The following is a 22,514-nucleotide window of genomic DNA, read 5'->3' as shown; positions in this document are numbered from 1 at the left end:
CAAAAGCGAAACAAAGCAAAACAAACGATTAACAAAATCCAATGAAACAAAATGTAAAATGCACTTTAAAGCATTCGCTTCATTCACTTGAAATAATAGGGAAAAACAAACCTTTGGCAAAACATCTTTCAGTTTCCCAGAGTAAGTTAGTATATCAGATTTTAGGCTTGTTGTTATAGCTTGGGTATATAGGATTTTCTTGGTGATCTGTTTAGAGTCAAAAAGAGACATGACCACTTTGGTGGGAAGACCCAGAGGATTTGGATTTTTGGACTTGACTGTCCAGGAAGAGTAGGCTGAGATTTTCTGATCCGTCTGCTCAATGTGGAGAGGTTTCCTTTTCAACAGAAAACACCAAGTAAATGTTGTAGCAGTTTTCAGACTTGGGAAAGACAGACGATGACTGTCTCGTGTATTCACAACCGAAACAGAAGCAGCTAATTTTATTTGCCCCTGAAACCCTGGAGGTCTCACATGAGATTTAGCTGGAGAACATTGGGGCTCCTCAGGCTTTTCCTGTGACTTCAGTGTTGTGTTTCCCGGCCCAGTGTTACTTTGCATCCCAGGAGAGAAATGTGTGACTGATCCTGGTACTGTCTGAACAGTTGTGGTAGGTGTCCTTCTCTCCATTTCTCGTTCAACATCACACTTTGTTAGACAAATTTCTATCTGATTATTTTTTTCAGGTTCTGTGCATTCTGGAAGTTGCTCAGGGGCATCTGTTTCTATTGGACTGTCTACTGGTTCAGTGGTGCAAACCTGCCGAACGAGCATTAGCTTTCGCTGTCTGGTCAACTCAGTCATTTTTGAGTTCAGGTAACTTAGTGATCGACCATCTGTAAGACAGGCAGCACCATGGTCATCCTTAGCCCGTTTCTGTGTTTTCTCCATGGCTATGTCCAAGCTGTTGGCAGGAGAAAGCATTCGTTTACTTGAGGCAGTGGGCTCTTGTTGTGGACAAAGGCTCACTGATACCAGTTTTTGAGTGCAGTGTATTGAACCAGTAGAAGATGTACTCTGGATTTCACCAATATGATTTTGTCTAATGACTGGTATAATAGTCTTCATTTGGGAGCCAGGTGACACATGTGACTTTCCATTTTGCCTGTCTGATGCAATTTTTGGATTTATATTCACCTCTGATTGGTTCAGTTTGGAGTCCACTGTTGATGGAGGTAGTGTATGTTCATGTGTGATGAGAATCTGTGGAACTGCACCAGGTTCTGAAATAGACTGAGAAACTGGGTCAACTCCAGAATCAATGGGCAAAACAACTGAAAGCCCTCTGTTGGAGACACTCTGCTGATTTGGTTGGTTTTCAAACACATTTTGTATTCCATCGTTGAATGCTGATACTTTAATCTCATTTGCAATTGGTATTGTAATAACAGGCAAGGTCATTTGTGCACCCTGCACACTAGTGAAAGTGTGTGCTTGACCTGTTTTCAAAACTGGATACTGCAACTGGTATTTTGGTACAAAGTTCTTGACAGGATCTGCATCAACAAGCTTCTGAATATCTGCTTCATTTTGTACAATTTGCACCAGAGACTCCTGACCTTTGTCAAGTTTTGAGGTCTGGTGCCACGGATGGGGAAGACCGTGAATTTGGGTTTGGCTACCGAGGTTTATGCTTTGAACAATTTTTACATTTTTCAGGAGTGATTCCCCAGAATGCAGCACAACAGGTTTATTAACATTTAATGAACGATGTTGGGACACTGAAAAAATGTTTGTTGAGGGGCCTCTCTGGAGTGAAACTGTTGGTTTCCCTGTGGGTTGTTGTGTTTCTGGTCCAATCTTCAAAGACATCTGACGCACAAGGGGCCCTCTTCTTCGTTCAATAAGAGGTACTTGGGGAGCTGGTGTACACTGTGTATTTTTTGGCAATGTAGTTACCATTGGTGATGTGGACCTTCTGGGAGATATGGAACTACAGTCAAATGATTTGCTACGGTAATCACAAGAAATCTCTACAGATTGTTGAGTACAGCTGATTTGCTCTGAGGCAGCCCGTCTCATCATTCCTGGTATTCCCAGGGTGTTGCTTGCTACAGGGAGCCCTTGAATTTCTTTTGGTTTCCGAACACCTTCCACCCTGGATGGACTGTCTGATCTTGGAGGATCATCTCTGTCAAATGAGGCTGAAATACTGGAGCACCTTGACAAGCTACTGTCTCGGCTAAGGCTACGTGAGAGACTTGACTCAAAACTAGATTCCCCTGAGGAGTGTTCCATTTGAGCAAGCCTTATCCGCTTCTTTTTTGGTGGGAGTTTTTCTGTTGGAAGTTTAGACAAGCTCTCACTTCTCTGAGGCCAATTGAATGTTTCTGAAGGCTTTTCTGTTAATTCACTCACTTGGGACTCATGCTCTCTATCTGGTTCTTCTGTTACAAGAATTTCAGGAACTTGAATGTTGTTCTGGCGCACCAACCTAGACTGGGTAGATGTACTGCTGTCACTAGTAACTGATGAAGTTTGCTTCTCAAGTTCGTTTAATCCTTGATTTGGACATTTGGGTGTTGACATTTTTTCATGATAACTTTGCAAAGAAGAACTAATTGTACTTTCAACATGCCTTTTTACTGAGATGTTTGCATCCTTTTCCACAGAATCAACTGGAGATGATCGATCTGTGGACTCTGACATTTCAAAGGAATTTGGCCGGCTGAGAGAATTAGTGTGCCTAATGACTGACGTACCACTTCCTTGCCTCTGAAGTTCTGCTCTATCTTTACCACATGCACTGATATGGATCTCTCGTATTGGAGACAATCTTGCCTCTTCAATGCCTCTTGCAATGAGCTGAATTTGACCTACAGAAGGAGGGTTACTAGAAGAGGGTGTGTGCTGTGTATAGGAATTTCCTGAAAAACCGATGGCCATCTGGCAGGAATCAAAACTTCTTGAACACGGAGGTGGAGTTTCAGTTGGAGACTGGTCCTCGTCATCCCCAACACTTTTCATTTTACGTCGTTTTCTTATCACTGGTTGATCCACAATGCTTGGAATAATGGAACTTCTGCTTAAAACAGGTTGTTGTGCTCCACGTACAAAAACCTCTGGCTCAACGTCTTTCAATGGAAGAGGTTTATTTTTTGGACCATGCAATTCAGAGCAATAAAACTTCTTGTGATTTTCAAAGTTTTCCAATTTTCGATACCGGTTCCGACAGGTTTCACATTCATATGTTGTCCCTTTGCTTTGTTGAGTCTTTCGAGTTTTTTCAGGCGCATGATCAAATGACTTACTTCGAGTCTCATGGGTAATACTTGATCCATAATGACCCTCATCCATGGAATGAACAGTAAGGAGAACATGACCCTCACTTGTGGAAAAATCTTCAACGGCTGTCTGCCTGACTAATGTTCGTTGTACAACTTGATTTGGGGTGGAAGGTGCTGGAGAGAAGACATCATCATTTAGTGAACTAAACTTGTCATCAAATGATTGGCATATCCTTAGAGGATGAGGCTGAGGGGTAGCATTTGGGAGGACAGCTGCCCGACCAGGTGTTGTAGGCACCGAATTACTTCTTGTTATTGGTAAACAATCAATAGATGGATATTGAGGTGGTACAGAGAGTAGAAATATTGGTTTGGATTTATCAGTAGGTGTAAAGGGAGACTTTGGTATATCAGAATTGGAACTTGACCTTTTTACAACTGGTTTTAGATCAAACTGAAAAGAATCTTTAAATATGTATGATTTGGGGGAGTCTATACTACCTCTTCTGGAAAGAGATGTACGTCTTGGTTTAACACTATCAAGTTGTTTGGCATCCACAACAGCCTCATTGTCTGATATTAACTTTGTTATGCGTTCTTCTAAAGAAAGAGCTTTTGTCTCCAAAGGAGGACGCATTTTTCCTGGCAAAACATGAGGCTTTTCACTGGTTGCTATATGCATGACAGTGGCCACCACTGGGGGAGATAAAATTTGTGAATTTTTCAGTTCACCCTCTGTTGGAGCTGTAATCTTGACAAAGGGGCTTGGAGGGCTCATAGCTTGATCCGCACTTTCAGATCTTGAAAAGTAACCCGAATCAGTACTTCCCAGACTTCGGGGGCTAAGCAGGCATTTGCTCTGAGGCTGCTGGGAATGGTCAGTTGCTTGCTGTCTCTGAAGTTGTGCATGTCCTGATGGAGACTTACACTGCTGATTCTCATGCTCACTTATAAAGTCAGGTAAGGGGCTAGTGCAATCCACCTCTTTCACTGATGACAAAACTGTTATGTTGGACCTTAGACTTGCTGTCTGGAAATCCCTTTGCCTCTGGGCTGCTGCTTGCTCTGGATGGGAATCTGTAACTCTTGGACTGTCTGCTCGCAGGGGAGAAACATTGACAGGATAAACAACAACTTTAGGGAGAGCAGCAGTTACTTTGGGCTCACAGCCCTTTTGACTAGACAATGATTTGATATTGTCACCCAAAACAGAGTGGTCTGCCTCCCCTTGACTGCCTGGTACTGTGCCTGAACTTTGCAAGCTGCTCTCAGATAAAGCAGTCAGGCTGCTCTGTGAAGACTCAGGGTCCAAATCAGCTGGATTCACCTCCTCATCACTCTCACCACTTTCCTCTACATCTGAATTGGTACCAAGGCCTTTGTCAGATTCTTGGGATAGAGACCCACTTCCAGAATCTTTTGAAATAAGCCCTAGTTTGATGGCATGGGCATGAGACTTTTTATGCTTGTAAAGGTTGCTCTTTGTTTTGAATGAGAAGCCACATGTCACACAAGGATATGGTCTCTCTCCAGTGTGGGATCGTATGTGTTTCAGTAATACACTTGGCTTTGCACATGCTCTACTGCAGTACTCACAAACATATTTTCCTTGCTTTTTTGTTTTTTGCTCCTTAGTTGAGACATCACACATTTGATTTATACCAAAGTTGACAACAGTTGCCATCTGGACAGGGTTAAAGCCTGGTGTGACTGGAACTTGGATGGGGTTGGGTACAGTGGCAGAGAGAGACTGGCATGTCTGTACTATAGGTGGCTGACTTTGAGGCAGGCCACCGGATCCCGATGGAACTGGGGCATAGGTCAAGTTAAAAGATGGACCTGCACTGAAGCTCTTCTGAAGGCCTGGCTTGTCATGCTGGCAATTAACTGCCTTCGACAGGTGTTGCTGTGACGAGTGGTGTTGAGTAGATAAGACTCCCGTTGATGCACTGTTGCTGAATTGTGGTTTAGCTGCAGTATATGATTGCATTACGGTAGGCTGTGACTGTAGCCGAAAATTAACTGAGGGCATAGCAATGGCAGCATCTGACTGAGGATCAGGAACTGAGGTGGCTTTCCCAAGTTGTCCAAGCGGACTGCAATTCTTCTTCTCTGTTAAAGTGTTGAAGTCTGGCTCCATTGCCTTAAGCAGAACTTCAAGAGGAGCAGCTGTGTGTGAATCAGATGTGCCTTTGTTGCTGATTTTTTCACTCCGGTTTTGGGCTAGCATGGACTGTACAACACAAGTCTTATCTTTACCCTTTTCGTGGAAAAGAGTTTCTGACTGTAAGGAAGTCAAATCCTTGCTCTCCACTTTGTCTCCACTTGTCTCCCTTCGATCATCTTCAGAATCTTGGGCTGGTTTGGAAGTACTGTGTGGTGTGCTCTTGGAGAATAGACTGGATAAAGCACAGCCTGTAGCTGAAACAGATTTCTTGGTCTGTGAAAGCTTCTTGATTGGAGACTTGGGTATTTTCTTCAGCTGGTTTTCAGCTACAACGTTTTTCCTCTTTAGCCCTTTGATGTTATCAGTACCTCTGCCAGTACTTTCATTTGTACCTGCTGAAGAAAAAAAAAAACAATGTTAATGGTTGTTCTTTACTCTAGAGCTCTATGTGGAAGTTGCAAATGCTTGGCACACTATATGGCCCAAAGTATGTGCACACCTATACATGCTCCTTCTCTAAACTGTTGCCACAAAGTTCTAATCACACGGCTGTACAGAATATCTCTGTGTACTGTAACATTACATTTTCCCTTCACTTGATCTAAGATACTCAGACCCTGCTCCAGCATGACATGGTTCCTGTGCATAAAGCAGCCCCATGAAGATCTGGTGTGGAGGTGAAGGTTGGAGTGAAGAATCCAGTGTCCTGCAAAGAGCCCTGACTCTGACTCAACCCCACCGAACACCTTTGGGATGAACTGGAGTGTCCTCCACATCCCAAAATCAGAGTCTGATCTCACTAATGCTCTTCTAGCTGAATGAACACAAATCCATACAGACACAATCCAACATCTAGTAGAAAACCTTCACAGAATAGTGGAGCCGATTATACCAGGAAAGAGACTAAATCAGGAATGGGATGTTCAACAAGGACGTACAGGTGTGATGGTCAGGGGGGCACATACTTTTGGACATGCTGTCTTATAATGAAGGAAAAAAACAACAACAATCACTCACACTTCCACTTCATCAGTAACCATCAGTAAAATCTGCTCATGAAATCCGAATTGTGTGGAAAAACCTAGTTGTAATGATTATTGTAAATATTGTCAAATGAAAGCATTTGTGTATAATTAAAGATAACATAATAAAGATTACATTACTAACATCACTAACATGAATACAATGGTGTCCTAGGCACATGTAACGGCACAAGAAAATGGATAATTGATAATTCGACTCCGTGTTTAAAATTCATGAAGGTACACGATTATGCAGTTTTCTAAGTACATTGGTAGGCAGGTCATTACAGGCCTTTAGCCTTTGCATTGAAAATTCCACACAGGTGTTTTTATCAGAGATATAATGGTCTACTACTTATTTATAATATTATATTTTAAAATATAATATACTATAAAAGTGTTTTAATAAAAAAAATGAAAATCTACTTTTAATTTCTTTCTTTTTTAATGACAAAGTAATGTGGCATAACAGGCATGGAATACAAAATCTATATAAAACATGTAGTTAATCAAAGACTTTGTAGAGTACTGCTTTTTTTTTTTTTTTTTTTTTTTTTTTTGGGGGGGGTTAGAAAGGAATACAATAATAAATATTGCAAAGTGCTTTTTCCAATTGAGCAAAGGTCTGCTGCTATATCTCTAAGCTACTGAGGCCCACGCATCATTATACTGAAAACCCACTCTGTGTCTTTCGTTCACCATCTCTCCCACCAGCAGTCCAGCCCGTCTCACTCAGTTTTATACCTCAATCCTGTTTGTCTTGCGCTTAAAAACTGTCGATCTATGTGAGAACAGAATATTCTTCTCTAGCTCATTTTCATTCAAAATGTATTATATTCTCTTAGAAACTGAATAACGTAGTGAAAGATGTCTGTGAAATGACATGGCCGAGTCAATGCCCTATTATCCAATCCCTGTGTATGAATCAATAGGCCTGATTAATAAAGAGGCATTAAAATCTAATTTAAAACAGCAGTTTAACGTTCTATAACACTGTCTACGTTTGGTCTCCCAGTAGTAATAATGGAGATGTTTTTAACCAGAACACTGCTTGGTTGTATCAGCTGCTCTAGTTCTCCAGATTGACATGTCTTGTAGCAATAGTCATAGGTAAAGAGGCACTACATAATTTCTTCCATAAAATCCCAGAAACATAATTATACCTATTTGGATAGCTTGACATAAGAAATGTGCTTCCATGGTCATAATCATAAGCTGCTAAGAAATCTATAAATATGTAACCTGACCTGGTTCAGGGTTCGGACTGAAAATATCAATTTAAATCTAATATCGTGACCCTGCGTGTGAGAAAAATATCTGAAGAAATATTTGTTGACTGCATGGGTCACCTTGCTTTAGAAGAAAAAGTAACCCTGCGATTAGAAACAAACTAACTAACAAACACTGCTGAGGTAAGAATAAAGTGAGGTGACGAGTCTGCCTTGACCCGTTACATGGGCCTTCACACTACACCTCGTACTTAATGATATGTCAAACTCCAAGAGACAATTACGGCTGACCCGCTGCCTCGCTTCATACCACCAGAACAATAATAATACTGAAACAGCCTGGAACGCCATAAACATGTGAACTACTGAAACTGGGTTAAAGATCATTCCAACACTGTTAAAACCTGGAAGGGTCGTGGAGAACCATCATCTTCCAGGAAAAATCTTGAGTGATCACTCAAATGTGTCATGAAATCAAACTATATATATATATATATATATATATATATATATATATATATATATATATATATAAAAAACAGGAGAAAACAGGACAAGAAACAGCCTGTTTAATAGTGAAGGTGAAAAGAACTCCAGGGATTGGGACTAAAAATCTGTGTAGCCTCAAGAAAACCACCAATCAGTGAGAGATAATTCTGTTAAGGAGCATAAAGATTGAACTCTGGATCAATGGACAAGGGTCATGTGGTCTGATGAGTCCAGATTTACCCAGTTCCTGAGTGACGGGATGAAGTGATGCACCCTATCATGCCTAGTGCCTACTTTACACCCCTGTGGGGCAGTGTGATGATCTGGGTCTGCTTCTATTTGCCTAAATACAAGGTCAGCTGATGACCTAAAGATTCTGAATGACCAGGTTTTTCCATCAATGGATTTTTTTCCCCCATTGATACCCAGATCATATTCCAAGACATGACAATGCCAGGATTTATCGGGCTCAGACCCAAAAGAGAGGTTTGAGGGGCATGAGACAGCCAGGGACAGCCAACATTTTCACACATAGATTCACACAGAATTCAGACCTTAACACCATTAAGAACCTATGGAATGTTCTGAAGAAGAATTTATGCAGCAATCTGACTGAGCCATCAGCAATACAAGCGCTGGACAGAAATAAATATTGTGACATGGCATAAAATTTTTGAGATGCCCAGCAGATGTGGGCCATAATCAAAGCAGATGATGTCACCAGAGATCTGGTCAGAGAGATAGCTTCACGTCCAAACACACAGAGGCAGCAAATGTGGCAGCACAGCTGGAAGAAAACACTTGAGGTCTCCAGAAGCTGTAATCAGTGCCATTTCCAGCCAACACACACACACACACACAAAGTTGTAGTAGATCAAGCGAAGGGATGACACTATTAAGCCCTTTAGCTCATTTAGCTACATGGGGGGATTAGAGGGGTTGAGTAGGAGTAGGTGGGAGATGGGGGATGATTTGGGGTTTTAAGAGGGGGATGAAGCACAGGGAGAATTTGTTTGTAGGATTTGTCTCCCTGAAGACATGCTATGAGACAGTCAGTAACAGCAGACTACATGCAGGATTGACTTGTAAATGAAATGTTTAACTGCTAATTTGAGTAAATCAGGAGTTACAAACTGAATGCATGTCCAGTACCCTATGACACCCACCCACTGTAAACCCACTACCTATACTGTATATAAACACACAAAGCAGTGCATTGTGTTACTGTAATGGATGAAGTAAAGCATTACCTTTCTGAGCACCTCTGGGCTCTTTGAGCTCCTTCTGTGCCTCCTCAATCTTGTCTGCAACACAAAATGGGAAAAATAGATTTTAGAACATTTGAAACTTATCCTTTACAGCAAAGTTGTTTTTTTTTTAGAATTTTTCTCTCTGCCAGTGTGTTGCATTAAGGAGGACAAAGCTGGACGTAGAATTAATGACAGTGCTCCTAGAAAGGAATCTGGTTTAAATAAAAAAATCCTACAGATCCTCATTTCTCCATCTGAGAGCCAGCTAAGGACTGAAACACCTCCGTTCTACATTGTGTAATAGAGATTTTCCCCCAGTTGTGATTTCTCATCGCAAAATACTGCTTGTACTTGACAGACACAGGAGCATTTCCAGTGTTTTATTTGTAATAATATTCCAGCTGTGCAGCATACAACTGTAGCAATCATGAAACCGCAGCTGGATGTAGTTTTAAGTGATTCTGCAGTAAACTGTTAAAATCATAACAGCACATTTCCAGATAATCCTTTTATAAAGTGGGTTTCTAACCTTGGCTAACATTTTCACCCTTCATACAGTGCTGTTTCATCGATTTGATTCATTTTCAGTTGGAAGTGTCTAAAAAAAATATAAACTGAAGTTAAATATTTGCTGGTTTAATAAGTTTAATATGAATGTAGAAATTTCACATTAATAATTTAACCGTCGGTAAAAAAAACATTTTCCATTCTCTCTGACAGATAACAAGCAGCGGCCTCAGTCAGAAGCCCCTGAGAAGAGCGGCAGGGGTGGAGCTTCAAAATATATTATAACATGAAGTTATCTCCTCCTGCTGACTAACACATGTAACATGTGATTAGTGTTTGAAAAAGGGAACAAAGACACACTGTATTGTCAAAAGGAAACAGAATGTACCAGCATTAGAAAGAATCTTTCTGTCCGCTTTTCAAGAGAAATTTGATTCCTCGGACATGTCCAGTGTTGAGGGGTTAATCAGACTAAGTTCTGGTACACAGTTATACCCGTTTAGGATGTCATGTGGCGTTGTAGGTTTCGCCAAGCGGAGAAGAGGGCAGGCCGAGGCTCAGCTCAGAGGATTATGTCACTATGAGTAGTTTGCAGTTACACCCTTGTGTTTCTCTTGCTCAACCACAGTCCCCTGCTCCACAAACACTTTTTACATGACATAAGCCTAACATGCCCCAACACCCCCAGGTTTAACCACCATGGCAGATCTGATTAAACAAAATACACAGTAAGCAGCGCCCACAGTGTACAGAGTCGACCAGCCACTGTGCTCATACGCCTCCTGAAAACAAACCGAAATCCTTCACAGAATAATAAAGTCTTTACTCATCCTTGAAGCACAAGAACAGGATGCTGCTGAAATCCTGAAGAGTCAGAATCCAGAATTGAGTTTTCACAGTAGATTCCTTCCATGACAACGGTCTCATGTCTCTCAACGTGGTGTGGAGTTAATGAGATAATCACTGCTTATTCGAGGCCTTTCCCTTATACACACTACACCACCACAGTGACGAATGGAGCACTGCCACCATCAGAGGAGGAAGAAAGTCAGCCATGTTGTTTTGTTTTTTTTCTTTTCAGAGGGAGTATGTTTTAAAAATGTTGATGTTGATATGTTATGAGTAGTGAATTGTTCCAACTTAATTTCCAGCAAAGAGAGTCATCGTTTGGTCATGCCTACTCAGCACAACCTGCAACACAAATGCAGCTGTTGTATAAATACACAATAGATGTGTGATTTGCTGTAATAATACTAAATACTGCGAGGCTGCTTCAGATACCAGGGAACAGACATGGTCAGGTGACCGTGCAGGAAGCCACTAAAAGAAACAGAAGAATGAAAGAAGAAGTGAAACATAGACTACATTACTGCTTTGGCATTGCATCACAGGCTTCCTAAAGGGAAATATATTAACCCATGGATCCAGAGCTCAGCTGCGAGGAGGTTTCAATGACATCCCATCATAGGTGTATGTCCAGATCACTTCCTGAATCTACCATAACTGTCCAACTAATGAATTATAACAGAGAATAATTTACTCTAGACACATGTATTCCCCTTAAAATGTTTTGATTTTGTTTTTTCAACAGCTAATCATCTCCATTACAGCAAGATCTTTACTTGGAGCTCTCCACACTCATCTCCAGCCACGTCGTTACCTGCCAGTGCCACATGTGTGCTAATGAGCTCCTGGCCAACAGATATTTGATGTGCGTCACATACGGCCACCATTTTGTAGCCAGACACTGCTCTGTGCTTAAAGATCCAATCCAATGCCATAATTACAGGATTATTGCATTAATCATTATTGTGGAAAAACTTCACTTCTGTGGGGAATGGAAAGAATGACAAAAGATAAACATATAAAACAGAACGTCCAGTGCAGAAATAGAGGAAAAACTCAGATACTGGCTCCGAGACATGGTCAACCCTATAGTTGAGCCAGCTTTCCCAGACGTCCAGTCAACAAACTCCTCCTCCCTCATTACTGCTGGACACACAAGCAAACTCAGAGCTCTGAGAACAAGAGAGAACATCTACAGCTACAGTAAATCACATCTGGTACTGTAAGTGGTTCTATTACTCTGTCCATCATAATCAGGCCCTTTAAACATGCATCTCTCTCTCTTTCTCTCTCTCTATTATCAATATCTATACACCTGTGGGTTTTAGTTTCTAACTGGACAACTCTTAGTATAACGATTATGGAGCATTAGCTAGTGTGTGAGAGAGAAATGAAGCAGGAACAGATCTGAACACCGCAGTGCTCTGAGAGATGATGGTTACTTTTACTGCTCCGACACTTCAGACTTCAGACTGACACAAAGAGCAGAACATTCAAGCAAATCCAGCTCTGCAGAAGCTTGTGAAACTGCGCAGAGCTTCACACGTGCAGAATGCAAGACCTTTACTTAATGCCCAGCCCAGAGCAAGGCGGCGGGGGGGTGGGGGGTGGGTATTGTGGTCTTCCTGTGAAATGCAGAATGATTTTTTCCCAGACAATACCTAGGTATCCCCATAACATTTTGGGTTTTTTTTGCCGTCCTGAAATCCCACACTGATTTAGACACTTTTTTTGCTTCACAAGAGGTGTGTGTAGGAGCAAAGCAAGTGTGTAGGGAAAAGTAAAACCTTTTCTCATGCCCAATATGAGTTCCAGAGAAAATTATTTGAATGGGTCACTCTTCATCAAACGCCTGCTCCACTGGAGCGACTAACACTTGTAGTAAATAATTAACAACATGTGGCTGAGAAATGACACAGAAGACATGTGTTTACCCCCAAACTGCTGACTGCTCCTCTCTCATTTAGCACATCACACAGATTATTACCACATGTGTGTTTTATGAGCTGAACAAGTGACTGAACAGTAATGAATCTTCTCAGAAGAGGAGAAGAGGAGCTGCATGCCTCAAACACTTCATTTACAGGGTTCATGACTCCTCCAGGAGACGAGAGAACACTACCTTTCCTCACTCAAAGTCAGAGTAGAAGGACTAGAATGTAACACAATCGCGGTGTGTGTGTGTGGTCAATGAATGACATCAGACTCCCAGTGGTCCCTGTCACTTCCTCTTGCATCACACATGCTCATCTGTGCTGTGGCACTGTACTGTGGGCAACCCCACACACACACACACACACACAACAGGTCGATAGATTTGGCTTTTCTGTCCCTCAGGCTAAGGCTTATTTTGTCTCACTCTGATCGGTGATTCACTTTCTGATGTGTGTGTGGGTGTGTGTGTGTGTGTGTGTGTAAGTGACTAAAAAATAGATTACTCTTTTTACTGATTTAGCAGTCTAGAGGAAAGTATTTACGGTACAGTAATCCAGGCGAGCTGCTGTGAGGTGACATGACGTGGAGCGTCTGCTTGATACTTGGCACATAGGGAAGCAGCCGTAAAGTGAGTGTCATTGTTTACACACTCGCTGCTTATCTTATATACACATGGACATTTTAAAAAGTGACACTAACTAGACAACACCTCAGATCCAAACAGTCCCTGTCCATCAGGGGTTCAAGTCAAATCAAACTGTCTCCAAGTCAAAGTCTCAAATGTTTTCATGCATGAGCTCCATGTCTCTTTATACCCAACAGGAGTTACCCTACAAGAGTCGAGTTACCCAACAGGAGTTACCCTACAAGAGTCGAGAGTTACGCAACAGGAGTTACCCTACAAGAGTCGAGAGTTACCCAACAGGAGTTACCCTACAAGAGTCGAGAGTTACGCAACAGGAGTTACCCTACAAGAGTCGAGAGTTACCCAACAGGAGTTACCCTACAAGAGTTACCCAACAAGAGTCGAGAGTTACCCAACAGGAGTTACCCTACAAGAGTCGAGAGTTACGCAACAGGAGTTACCCTACAAGAGTCGAGAGTTACCCTACAAGAGTTACCCAACAAGAGTCGAGAGTTACCCAACAGGAGTTACCCTACAAGAGATACCCTACATGAGTTACCCTACAAGAGTTACCCTACAAGTGTTACCTTACAAGAGTCACCCTACAGGACTCGAATTACCCTACAAGAGTCACCCTACAGGAGTCAAGAGTTACCCTACAAGAGTTACCCTACAGGAAATACCCTACAGGAGCATGGTTGTATTCATAACTCAGCTTTCTCCAAACATTGTATTAGTTGCCAAAGGGTTGAATTATTACCAAAGATGATGTGTTTACATTTTCCAGAGCTGGTCTACATGTATTCAGACACGAAGGAAAGTATTTACGGTACAGTAATCCAGGCGAGCTGCTGTGAGGTGACATGACGTGGAGCGTCTGCTTGATACTTGGCACATAGGGAAGCAGCCGTAAAGTGAGTGTCATTGTTTACACACTCGCTGCTTATCTTATATACACATGGACATTTTAAAAAGTGACACTAACTAGACAACACCTCAGATCCAAACAGTCCCTGTCCATCAGGGGTTCAAGTCAAATCAAACTGTCTCCAAGTCAAAGTCTCAAATGTTTTCATGCATGAGCTCCATGTCTCTTTATACCCAACAGGAGTTACCCTACAAGAGTCGAGTTACCCAACAGGAGTTACCCTACAAGAGTCGAGAGTTACGCAACAGGAGTTACCCTACAAGAGTCGAGAGTTACCCAACAGGAGTTACCCTACAAGAGTCGAGAGTTACGCAACAGGAGTTACCCTACAAGAGTCGAGAGTTACCCAACAGGAGTTACCCTACAAGAGTTACCCAACAAGAGTCGAGAGTTACCCAACAGGAGTTACCCTACAAGAGTCGAGAGTTACGCAACAGGAGTTACCCTACAAGAGTCGAGAGTTACCCAACAGGAGTTACCCTACAAGAGTCGAGAGTTACCCAACAGGAGTTACCCTACAAGAGATACCCTACAAGAGTTACCCTACAAGAGTTACCCTACAAGAGTTACCCTACAAGTGTTACCTTACAAGAGTCACCCTACAGGACTCGAATTACCCTACAAGAGTCACCCTACAGGAGTCAAGAGTTACCCTACAAGAGTTACCCTACAGGAAATACCCTACAGGAGCATGGTTGTATTCATAACTCAGCTTTCTCCAAACATTGTATTAGTTGCCAAAGGGTTGAATTATTACCAAAGATGATGTGTTTACATTTTCCAGAGCTGGTCTACATGTATTCAGACACACATTTCTCTGTGTAGAGACTGAGATGACGGTTGTTCAGATCAGAACTTATTCTTCTCGGTGTCACTGCTGTTCCTGCTGCTTTCAGCTCCTCCTGCAGCTCAATCAGAGTGATCGATGGCTTCTCTTCTAATTAGTCTGTGTGTGTGAGGTGAGATCTTATAATGTACTGCCAGTGCTATAATACACTCATTATCCAAAACAAATACAAAATCAAACATTTTAGCTGCTCAACAAATAAATGCTACTCCTTATCTTATCTGATGGCAACATCATCAAATCATATCTCATTCTGACACTATTTTGACCATTTGACTGGTAATATTTGAAATAATTCTAATTCTAATATTTTATGTAATAATAATTTACGCTCATGTACCCTCTGTAATGGTACAGTTCCAGTAGTGTGACATGGGGACAGTAAAGGCTGGACATGACCAGAAGAGCAGATGTTCGTGACGGAAGATGCCGTTCTGTGCACTTTCTTAAGAGCGCTCTATGATTCACTGTGGAGTGAAGAGCTGCATCTCGAATCCTAAGCTTTCTCTGGCTTTGAGTGTTTATATTCACTAGGAACTGTATAACCTACATTTGTTAAAGTCGTTACTCTTAATATTCTTCTGACAGAATCATATGTAATCTTCAGTAATGTACAGAAAGCTACAGTAACGGTCAGTAACATACGGTAATGGTCAGCAATGTCCACTACTGTACAGTAATGTTCAGTCTCCATATCCAACCAATTCCACAACATTACTTTTGAGTCTGTAATAAATGGCTATAATTCCTAAACAGTTCATGATAAACCTTCAGAAAAAGTAGAGTAACAGTCAGTAACCTTTTGTAACGTACAATAATGGTCAGTAAATACAAGGTAATGCCCAGACTTCATATCGAACCAGTAATGTCTGTAATAAATGATGAAAATTCCTAAACAATTACATTTATGTTAAACCCTTGAATTAAAGCTAAAAGTCTAAACTTCGATCTCATCTGAATTTATATTTCTAACCAAATGAATCTTTTAATATAAAAGCATTTTTTTCGTATTTGGCTCCATGTTTACGTATTACATTGTATATTAATGACTTCTAATGAGAAGTGTATTATAGGTGAGGAGCTAAAGCTCTAAGCCACCAGTTATAGAGGAATAGACTATAAACTGTTCTTCACCGTGCTGGTGAAGCCGACTAAAGTTTAACTGTTATTTAATAAGAGCCACAGTTTTAAAATTGCCTCAATTTACACTCCTGAACTGAGGAATTTACTGGAACAATTAAACACCATAAAACTTTTTTTTTTTTTACTGTACTTTTCCTTCTTTCCTTTTCTTCAGCATCCACATCTGCTCTTGAATTAGCTCATGGGCTGTTTTCTTCGTGTTCATGCTTGCCAAGACACACTTCCTGATTTGCTGGAATCTTCCAGGTAAACCATTTTCCAACTAAAACCAGAGCAGTTGCAACACACAGCTGTGGGTGTGTGAATGTCCTTACCTTTGCCACCTGTCTCTTTTACCAAGATGTGGGCACATGTCTAAATACAGCATATGGCAATTAACACCTTTAACACTTATCAGTTACCACAGTGCCACTAGGCACAACACTCTCACAGGAATCATCGCACCCGGCTCATGGCTGATGTTCTCAAGCTGTCAGTAATGTTCTCATGGCCAAAGGTGATGATATGCAGCATTATGACAGTCTACTGACAGACCTGCTGCAGACGACCAGAAGGGACAAGAGGGAGGAACTCCACCAAACCTCACAGCAAACCTCCACACAAGGTCATTATTCAAGACCATTTAGTCTTTGTTCACAGAATTCTGCCATTCGCTCTAAACACTCCTAGTTATGTTGTGTTGAAAAGATGGATATAAAAGTTAATAAACCTGCCATTTGAATGGGTGTGTGATGTAAAACAAAATGAACCCAGGAGAAATTGTCTGAACTTTTCCACAACGTATAAAAACGATGTGAAAGATTTCTCAGACACAGTTGTAGTCACAGTAAAAAGAAAATGTCTCACTAACCTGGTTGTATAAATATGCATAGCTCTAAAGTTTGACTTTATTCTACCGGTCCAGTTTATTCCAAACTCTAATCTTCTGTTGGTGAAGCCATTCCTGTGTTGGTGTGGGTGTGAGCTTTGGGTCACTGGTGAAAGGTCTTAGCAGACACCTGAAGGTTCTTCACTGAAATCGACTGGGATTTGTAGCTCCTCATTCCCTCCACCTTAACCAACGGTGTGCCAACGGAGAGATAGATATATATATATTGCCGTACTGAAACAGGTGGTAGCTCCAGTGCAGGGAAGCTGAAGCAGAGGGTTTCACTAACTCTAACCTTAACCTTAACCCTGACCCTGACCCTAAAGAATAGAAAGGAATCAAGTTCCTTCTGTTTGGGGCTTTTTATACCTGGTCACTTCAGGTGTTTTCTGTGATCCGATGGTAAAAAGACCAGGTCTAAATGCCCTCCGAAACGTTTTGGAGACGGATATAAATTCGATGGTACAAACCCCTTCAGGAGGTGGTCTGGTACGCGTTTCAGATGAAACTGGACAGGTGTAAATGAGTGGTTGTTCAAGCCACATACGTCAGCGCTATACTCCTCCCAAACGGAAGTACGTCACTCGCAGGTGACTCACGAGTCGTGCATCGCACCAGAAACAAATATGTTTTCCCACCAGCGCTGGCTCCGATCTTTCACCCAGGCGTCTCGTTGGGTCTTAAAATGCAGCATAAAGTAAATAAACAGTAAATGCTGTTTTTTGTAGCAACCGCATACACCAAAGCGTGTTACATGTCAATTACCCCGGAAATGAGGTAAAATATATTAGCATTTTGGGTGGGAGTAGAAAGATCGGATCGATATCCGATTCGCCGAGACGCGTTTATGTGGCCTAATGTAAATGGTACAGTTTTAACAAATCAGATAGCTATCGGATCAGAGAAAACACATGAAGTGACCGGGTGTAAAAAGGCCCTTAGATAAAATACAACTTCCTTCAACTCTTATGAACTGTAAATGAGTGATGAATGTCAGCAACAAGCTGCCTGGACTTTTATTATACTAAAGACTTTCACAGATCTTGAAAAAGGGCTTCGATGAAAATTTTATCTGAAATCAGAAATGCAGCTGTTTTGCATTACATGTACGTAAATACCAGTGCAACCAGCTGGACGTCACCTATTCCCAGTGTCTAGGAAACTAGTTCCATAAAATCATCATTATCCAGATCAACGTCCTGTCTGTATGAGACGCAGTGGCACGGACTCGGCTGTCTCTGTGTGCAGCCACAGGGGACTGGACTCGTCCCTGACCGAGCATCATGGCTGAACATATGTCTCTGCTACTAACCCTAGAAATATATGTGCGCTTGTAGCTGTAGGGTTTTTTGGCATTTTCCTTCGTCAGTTGAAGCCCAACTGGGGGCGCATTATGTAATTCAACACCCACTGTGAGCATGGATAACGACAGCTCTTTCCCTCTCTCTCCATCCCTCCCTCCCTCCTTTCTCCTTTCCGTCTTTACCTCCCCCACACCGTACCTTCATCTTCAGCTTCTCTTGCACCTTAGCTCTCACTATCTCTTGCGCTTGTCTTTCTCCTTCTACCCACTCCAATTCCATTGCGTTCATGCGTTATTTTTAATCTTTGCATCCGTCATCTCTTCCTCGACCTCTCCCTCCTTCATTCTCCCGCAGTTTGTCCTTAACTGTGAATGAAACTGTGATGCCAGGACTGATCATGGTGTCCTTATGCATGTTCCTCGGTGCTCTTTAGGTTTAGATGTGAATTCTTTGGTCTTATGGATGTGCATGACATCACTGATTCACACATTTTAATTTTATATTGATGTTTCTTGTACAACGTCTCTTTGTCTTAAATCTGTCTTTGGTTTAAGATAAATTCATACACACACACACACACACACACACACACACACACCATTTATCACTTCTGAATTTCTGAAAGAAGAGCTTAAGTTTCTGAAATTTATGACAGTCATTTTATCTTGTGTGTGTTTGACTAGGTAAAGAAAAGCTCATTTCTCCAGTACACAATAAATACGACACCTTCAAGCATTCACTGCATCTGTACTAACCCACACATCCCTACACTTCTCTTCCATACAGACAGAAGAACATCTAAGATGAAGATCACAGTACTAACCACTGACCAATACCACTTCCAGCACACTGTACTGGTGGGACAGAAACCCTTCAGTCCACAGAAAGTGGTAAAACTGGGATGATGTGTACGAGTATGTGTTTGTGTATGTATTGAAGGCCAGGTCGCTCTCAGTCGCTGTGACATAAGCGGGGGTCTTATACATGCTGGAGTTCGATCTCATGACTCACCCAGGGAGAAAGAGAGTGTGTGTGTGTGTGTGTTTTGTAACCCTGCACTACACGACCTGCCTGTCCAAGCTGCAGGCTGTTCCCTCAACTCATGAGCATGACTGAAGACCCGGTACAGAACAAGACACTTCCTGGTTTCTTGTAGCTGTGCTGAAAAGTATCTGATCTACAAACAGCAACATGTGAGATCCCCAGAGTTGAGTCAGTGGTTAGTGATTAATGCAATACAATGCAAAAATAAACCAGTTCCATCAGGACTCAATCATATATATGAATATTTCCTACAACACATCTGAGGATTCGTATGTTTTTCATTACATTATAGCAGCTTTTTTCTCTGACTGACTGGTGACTAGTGACATTGGTTTGTTTCTCTCAGTAGCCATCATGCTGCAGCTACAGCAGCAAAGAAGCTAAAAAGAACACAACAGGGACGAAAGCAGCGCATTATTAAAACCACTCAAACCCAATCACCAGCATCGCTGTCAAACATCAGCAGCGTCGCACTGAAGGCTCGCCCCCGTAGGAGAGGAAGACGAGTGGGTAAAGAGTCACAATCACAGCTGATTCACAAGCTAAACAACACTATTAGCTTAAACAAGAACATCCACATACATCTGAACAGATAAATGTGCTCATCAGACTATAGACTGCTAGAACACTGCACGGAGTGATGTCTAGTACACAACACAGTCTCACACACATACACACACACACACACACACACAAAACCTCCCTGTTCTCTTTCACACAAGCACTTCAGTCAGAATGACAAGGTTTAAAGTGTCTCCCACACACACACACACACACACACACACACACACACACACACACACACACACACACACACACACACACACGGTCTACCTGTTTACACAGCAGTGTGGAGCGCAGCACAGCGGCAGGCGGCGTGCTGAAGGCTTACAGCTGAACCGGATTCCCCCGGAGCGAGGCAGTCCTGTCGGGAAACACCTGGAACTCCCCTCTCTCGCTCTCACACACACTCACACACACACCATGCTCTTACACAAGCTGCCACACCTATGACCACAAAGCACACAGCTGGCATCACCACCACTTTTAACAATCTGTCCTTCTTTCTTTCTCGTTTTCTCTGTCTCAAACAAGCAAGTGCTGTATTACTCTCGCTCAGTCTCTTCCTTCTCCCTGGCTACTGTTTACAAGCCACCCGCCCCTTCCTCTCTCTCTCTCTCTCTCTCTCTCTCTCTCTCTCTCTCTCTCTCTCTCTGCCTTCCTCTCTCTCTCTCTCTCTCTCTCTCTCTCTCTCTCTCTCTCTCTCTCTCTCTCTCTCTCTCTCTCTCTCTTCCTCTCTCTGCCTTCCTCTCTCCCACTCCCTCTCTCACCCCTTCCTGGTGTATTAAATCCCTCAGCCCAATCAGGGAAAACCCTACACAGATTCCACACCTGAATATTCAGCATAGAAGAAAATATGAGAAACAAAGTGTGTGTGTGTGTGTGTGTGTGTGTGTGTGTGAGAGAGAGAGAGAGAGAGAGAGAGAGAGAGTGAGAGAGAGTGAGAGAGAGTTCATGCATCCCCACTGCTATTAATACACCTTCATCTAATCAGCCCCCGCACACACACACACATACACACACACACACCAGAGTGTAACACTGCCTACAGCATTTTAACCACAACTGTGAGGAAGCACACACATACACATGGAAATACACACATCACAACACGCACTACACAGAACCCTAATATACAATGCCCATACACACACACAAACACAAACATGCATACACATTGAACAGAAGATATCTTTACATTTTTGCTCAACACCACCTGGATTCAGCAGTGATAAGTGTGTGAGCAAGCAATCCAGAATGTGCACACACACACACAGTGAGATATGGTCTAGTCATACACAGGTCAGTAATTTCCCACAGTCTGAAGACAAAAACATGCTGAACCCAAACCTCTGTCTTTACCAGGTGTGTAGTGAGATGGTTCAGGTCGGACCTGAGCGCTCCACACACACACACACACACACACACCCCTCTAATCAGTTCAGGAAACACAGTTGATGATTCAGAAGGCTTTCTGATTAAAACCTGCTTGTGTACAAACTTATCCACAGAACCTGTGAGAAACACTTGTAGAGGTTTGAGTCACAATCCAAGAATTTAAACAGCAGACATTTTCATGTGGTGCAGAGCACAGGGACAACCAGGGCTTTAACGCCATCACTACTAATTTCCTTTAACTCAAATCTATTATTATTATTATTATTATTATTATTATTATTATTATTATTATTATTAATAAATGGTTTAGTTTATTAACTGTACGTTTAACTAGGATGTAATCAATCTTTGTAACTAGCTAAACACAGACCAGCTGCTCCACCTGCTCTGTGTGCTGTGTTGCTCTGCAGAGTGAGCAGGAGGAGGAAGAGGAGGAAGAGGAGGTGGTTTTCGGAGCATTTCAGTACAGGGGGTCTGAGGCTGAGATGCTGCTGTAGAGGCTATAGAATTGTGAATGAGTGTCTAACAGAAGGATGTCAGTGTGTTTATCTCATCATCTGGAAAACATTTTGCAGTCGAACAATGAAATCTAGGGTTTTGCTCACCTACAGGACACAGAGGGGAAGTCAGAGGGGGACTCCAGCTCAGGACTGCACCCGCAAATTCCATAGCAACAGCTAAAGGAAGAGCCAAGTGTCTTACGCAAGAGGATGAAGCTCTGCCAGAAGGCGCACACACACACACACACACACACACACACACACAATCTTTTCTAATCATTTTATCCAGTCACTCATGCAGCGGGTCTTCAGGATCTTCTCTCTCTTGATCTTCTCAGCACATGGATGTGGATTTCCTTTTCCTGCAGTCATCCCTATACTCAAGACTGCAGACATCTTCTGCTGTACGTCTCAGTTCCCTCGCTCTCTAACCTTCCACTGTCTATATCCAACTCTTTCCTGCACCTTCACCTGACATCTCGGTTATCTTTCACAGATGATTTCTATCTTCTTCTCTACTGAACCTTAAGGTTTCTCTGTTGGTGTCACTGAATCTCTGAACTCTGACACAGTCGTTAAAAGCGCTGGTGTATCTGAAGCCATGTGCACACAACGCTGGTTGGG

At 42.2% G+C, this 22,514-nt stretch overlaps 1 protein-coding gene across 5 annotated transcripts in view; it reads right to left on the bottom strand.

The window, feature by feature from the left end:
- hivep1 (HIVEP zinc finger 1) overlaps positions 1-22,514 on the bottom strand; it is a 47,156-nt gene that overhangs the window by 7,619 nt on the left and 17,023 nt on the right. For 3 of the 5 annotated variants that reach the window (XM_060897605.1, XM_060897607.1, XM_060897606.1), the window contains exons 3-4: positions 9,385-9,438; positions 112-5,789 (exon numbers count right to left, since the gene is read on the bottom strand). In XM_060897605.1, the coding sequence (XP_060753588.1) occupies positions 112-5,789; positions 9,385-9,438 (5,732 nt within the window). Of the gene's footprint in view, positions 1-111; positions 5,790-9,384; positions 9,439-9,913; positions 9,945-22,514 lie in introns of those variants that run through there. The other 2 variants (XM_060897609.1, XM_060897608.1) reach the window with 2 other exon arrangements.

This window comes from Tachysurus vachellii, chromosome 21 (genome assembly GCF_030014155.1).
Source record: "Tachysurus vachellii isolate PV-2020 chromosome 21, HZAU_Pvac_v1, whole genome shotgun sequence".
Taxonomy (NCBI): domain Eukaryota; kingdom Metazoa; phylum Chordata; class Actinopteri; order Siluriformes; family Bagridae; genus Tachysurus; species Tachysurus vachellii.
This window is presented reverse-complemented; position numbering and strand designations above follow the sequence as displayed.